The sequence below is a fragment of the Ceratotherium simum genome, chromosome 17 (genome assembly GCF_057802395.1).
Source record: "Ceratotherium simum simum isolate JZ-2026a chromosome 17, ASM5780239v1, whole genome shotgun sequence".
NCBI lineage: Eukaryota > Metazoa > Chordata > Mammalia > Perissodactyla > Rhinocerotidae > Ceratotherium > Ceratotherium simum.
In genome coordinates, this window is record NC_141916.1 from 14,274,399 (window position 1) to 14,278,689 (window position 4,291).

At 34.0% G+C, this 4,291-nt stretch overlaps 1 protein-coding gene across 1 annotated transcript; it reads right to left on the reverse strand.

Moving 5' to 3' along the window:
• Positions 1-238: 238 nt before the first annotated feature.
• LOC101404892 (olfactory receptor 6C6-like) lies at positions 239-1,207 on the reverse strand. The gene has a single exon (XM_004429177.2). It carries the CDS (start codon positions 1,172-1,174, stop codon positions 239-241), a length of 936 nt encoding a protein of 311 aa, XP_004429234.2. The 5' UTR covers positions 1,175-1,207.
• Positions 1,208-4,291: the final 3,084 nt, after the last annotated feature.

The window sequence follows — 4,291 nt, forward strand, 5'->3', positions numbered from 1 at the left end:
TCTTGTAGAGCAAATGAAATTTAACATTTGTGTTGATGACTAGAAGAGAGGACTCTTCCTGTAGCACAGAAAGGAATGCTAATCATAAAGAGAAGTAGGAAGGAAAGGGGGCATTGTGGTGAAAGGTCTGGCTAAAATGTTAGGAGAAGGTTAACTAATTGAAGGACAAATTAAGTAAATTTAAAACACGAGTAAAAAATTTTTACCTATTCTCCAAGATTTTAAAATTGAATTTTCCTCATATTTTGAAAAAAGAAATCTTTTGTAGTGTATCCTTGAAGGCTTGTTTGACTTGCTGGTTCCTTAGAGTGTAAATGAAGGGGTTTAATAAAGGGGCAACTGAGGTGTAGATAATAGCTACACCTTTGGATAAAGTCACCCTTTCCTTTGCCGATGGCTTCATGTAAATAAAGATAGAGCTCCCGTAAGTAAGGGAGACTACAATCACATGAGAAGAACAAGTAGAAAAAGCCTTTGTTCTTTTCTGAGCAGAAGGGATTTTTACAATGGTCTTGATAATAGATGTATAGGAAAGAATCACTAACAGCAACGTGACCATGAGTGTTACAACAGCTGAGACAAATGAAGTCAATTCTAGGAAACGAGCGTCTGTGCAAGAAATCTGCAGCAGAGGGGAAGTGTCACACATGAAATGATCAATTACTTTGGAAGCACAGAATTCCAGTTTCAGTCCCAAGATCAATGGTGGAAAGGTAATCAGAAAGCCAGCTGTCCATGAGCTGAGTACCAGGTGGTAGCACATTTTGTTGCTCATAATGATTGGGTAATGTAGGGGTTTGCAGATCGCTACATAACGGTCAAAAGACATGGCAGCCAGTAGGTAAAATTCTGTAACTCCTAATAAGAGGTAGAAGAATAACTGAGATACACAACCACTGTAGGAAATGAGTTTGTTTTTAGTCGCGATGATGATCAGGAATCTGGGAATACAGATTGTTGTCAATGAAACTTCCAAGAAGGAGAAATTTCGGAGGAAAAAATACATGGGATTCTTGAGGCGGGGATCTAGTAAAGTGAGGAGGATGATAGATAAGTTCCCCATCACACTTAACATATAGTTTAGAAAGAGAAATATAAAAATCACAATTTGCAATTGTGGGTTATCGGTCAGTCCCAGGAGAATGAACTCTATCTCTCTTGACTGGTTCTTCATTTCAGATTTGAGTAGAATTACACAGACATAGGTAAACAACTCCAAAAGTGGAAATAACTGGATTTTTTTAAAACTACAGACATAAAATAAACATATTCAGGAAGGTAAACAATTTCAAAATGTTGATTTAATTTGACAAGACAGATGATAGCTAAAATTATAGCATAGATCAACCTAAGCAGCCTCTGATTGTTCCATTTAAGCCACAATTATCTTTATAACACTACTAAATCCTTTTGTTTCCCCATTTAAACTTGAAAGATAATTTAAATTTCAGCTGATCATTTCCAAATTAACTGAATTTTGTTTAAATGTTCTAAATAGAGAGAACATAACTATTACTTACAATGTATTTTCTATGTATATTTCGTATATTATTGAAAAAGTTCTTATAACATCTGGACAAGTATACCAGTGTCAATTTGCAATGTTTATTCAAAAATTATTAGCTCATCAAAATACTTTTTAAATATATGGAACATATAAAAATAATAATAATTACATATTTTCTGTATGATTGAAATACTCAAATATATACCATTAATTATTTTGTCCCAGCGTGTTACTTCTCCATTATTCCTTTATCTCATTTCATTAATTATTTTTTGAGGGGGTTTCAAATACATCAGTCTTCTCATAATTAGTTGTATTTAATCAGGAAGTATTGAATATTGTATCTGCATAAAAATAGAAAAATATGACAGTTTAAAAGTCAGTGAATATTACCTGACATGTACTTGCAGATTCATTTATGATCTGGATATTTATAATAAGTTATATATGACTTACCATATCCGGGATATATTGATAGAACTTTCCACCCATGGGAACACGGTAGAAACAAGAGTTGAAAATAAACGAATATTCTTCTTTTTATAACATTATAAAATATTCAAGTATTTCAAGAGGAAATTTAATTCCAATTAAATTTTCTGGCAAAGCATTCAAAACGGATATTCAATCTGGAAATTATATGCATCTGTTGATATCTTCCACTTTCATTCACACTCATTAAAATCACAGGACCCAGATATTACAGATGATTCGATTAGAATCCTCTTTCATGCCAGATAAGATTTATTTTCTGAGATTTTCCTTATATATTTAAATTGAGAAAAACATCTTCATAAAAATTCTAAATGAAAATGTGATGCTCTAAATGAAAAGATGTTTGAGAAATCTCTCAAATGAAATGAACCCAAATTTTGTAACAAAGAATTATTGCTTCCAGTTGTACTCTAATAAAAGCCACACTTTTATCATTTTCCTCATAAGAGACACAAGGGGATTAGTTGAAATAGAAAGAGGAAGGAAAAAGAAATGCCCTCTGGAGACTGGTGTCAGGACACACCAATTAAGTAAAAAAACAAAAAAGACAGAAAGAAAGAAGTAAAAAAGAAGAGAAAACAAAGAAATAAGGAAATAAAAACCACTGTGAATTGCTTTAACTGCAAAACTGAGGGGCCATTTTCCCAAAAGAGAAGTACGAGTGATTTAAACTCTATACTTAATGTCAACAAGAATTTCAGATATTCCACTGCCCTGGCACAATATGACCAATTCTACTGGAAAGAGGCTTTACCCCCAAAAGGAACTTATCTCTTTTTTTCCAGTAGGCAATACATTAGGATTCCGTTAACTTGATTGTGACCCACTCTCAAAATTTGCTGGGCGTCGGGGACAGCACTTAAATTAGTGGGCTGGTGGTTAAGATTCCGCTCTCTCACCACATAGGTCTGGGTTTGTTTCTCAGTCGGGGAACCACACCACCTGTCTGTGTGTCAGTTGTCATTCTGCAGAGGCTGCATTTTGCTCTGATTCAGAAAGATACGCCACGGGTAGCCCACTGCCAAAAAAACAGGCCATGAAAACTCTATGAGTAGCAGCAGAGCACTGTCTGATATAGAACCAGAAGGTGAGAGAATGGCGCAAAAGGACCAGGCAGGGTTACCTCTGCCTCTGCAGGGTCCTTAGGAGTTGGAATCGACTGAATGGCACTAACAATAAAGTACTTCAATGGTTTCCTGTTTGTTTTTGTTTTGAAACAATATAAAACATAAAGAAAGAAGTACACAACAAGGATCTTTTATTCCTGAACCATTTGGTGCTCCATCTGCTACTCAATATAGTAGTGTGTATTCACGACAAAAAGAATATTCTGCTAGATAAGCACCATACAACCTTCATTATCAGGACATTAACATTGCTACATTATTAATACCTAATTCCTCAATCCTATCCAAGTTTCACCAATTGTCTAAAAATTTTCCTTCAGAGAAAAAAATAATATAATTTAGAGTTACATGTTTCCTTTAATTGTTATAATTTTTAAATCTCCTTTCATTTGGAATAGTTCCCTAGTTTTTTCTTAACTTTCAAGAATATTCCCTGGAAATTATTTTCTGGTAATTATATATTGTGTGCCTCATTTTTGCCTGAAGTTTCTGCATGATTATATTAGATTTATTAACCTTTGGCAGGAATATCACAGAAGTAATGTTGTCTTCTCGTGGAATCCTATCAGGTGTCACACTATTTCATTATTTCCCCCTATTCATGATGTTTTCTTTTACTTCTCGATTAATATGGCTATTTACAGGTTTGTTCACCATAAAGCTACTCTTTTATCTTTTAAGTTAATAAGTATCTTGTGTAGATACTTTGAATACCAAATAAATATCTCAATCTTTGGAAAACTTACAATTTATAGATTAAATACTTTATATCATTATAAATTTGTGCTTTCCAATTTTATTATTTTCATCATTTAATTTGATGCCCAATTGCCCCAGATTTGGCCAGTGTAGATCCATTCAAGATTGTTCTCTGTCCTTTTGACAAGCTTTATCAATTTTTGAGGGCTTCTTTATTCCCTGACACCACAAAGTGCTCCAGGCTCATCTTGTACCTTTTCTGCACCAAACTTGGTCTAAACGATTTCTTCAGAGTCTAGTTTTTTTTTTATAGTGAAGAAGATTATTTCGAAGCCAGGATCTGAGTGCTCTGAATGCTATGTATGCTCATTGTTACTGGGGATCAACATTCCCAGATCCTCACAGTGGACAGATTTACACACACACACATACATGCATACACATATATGCACATACACACATA

What these genes read in the sequence shown, in the direction of transcription:
- LOC101404892 (XM_004429177.2), bottom strand. Translation starts at nt 1,174, where the DNA reads ATGAAGAACCAGTCAAGAGAGATAGAGTTCATTCTCCTGGGACTGACC.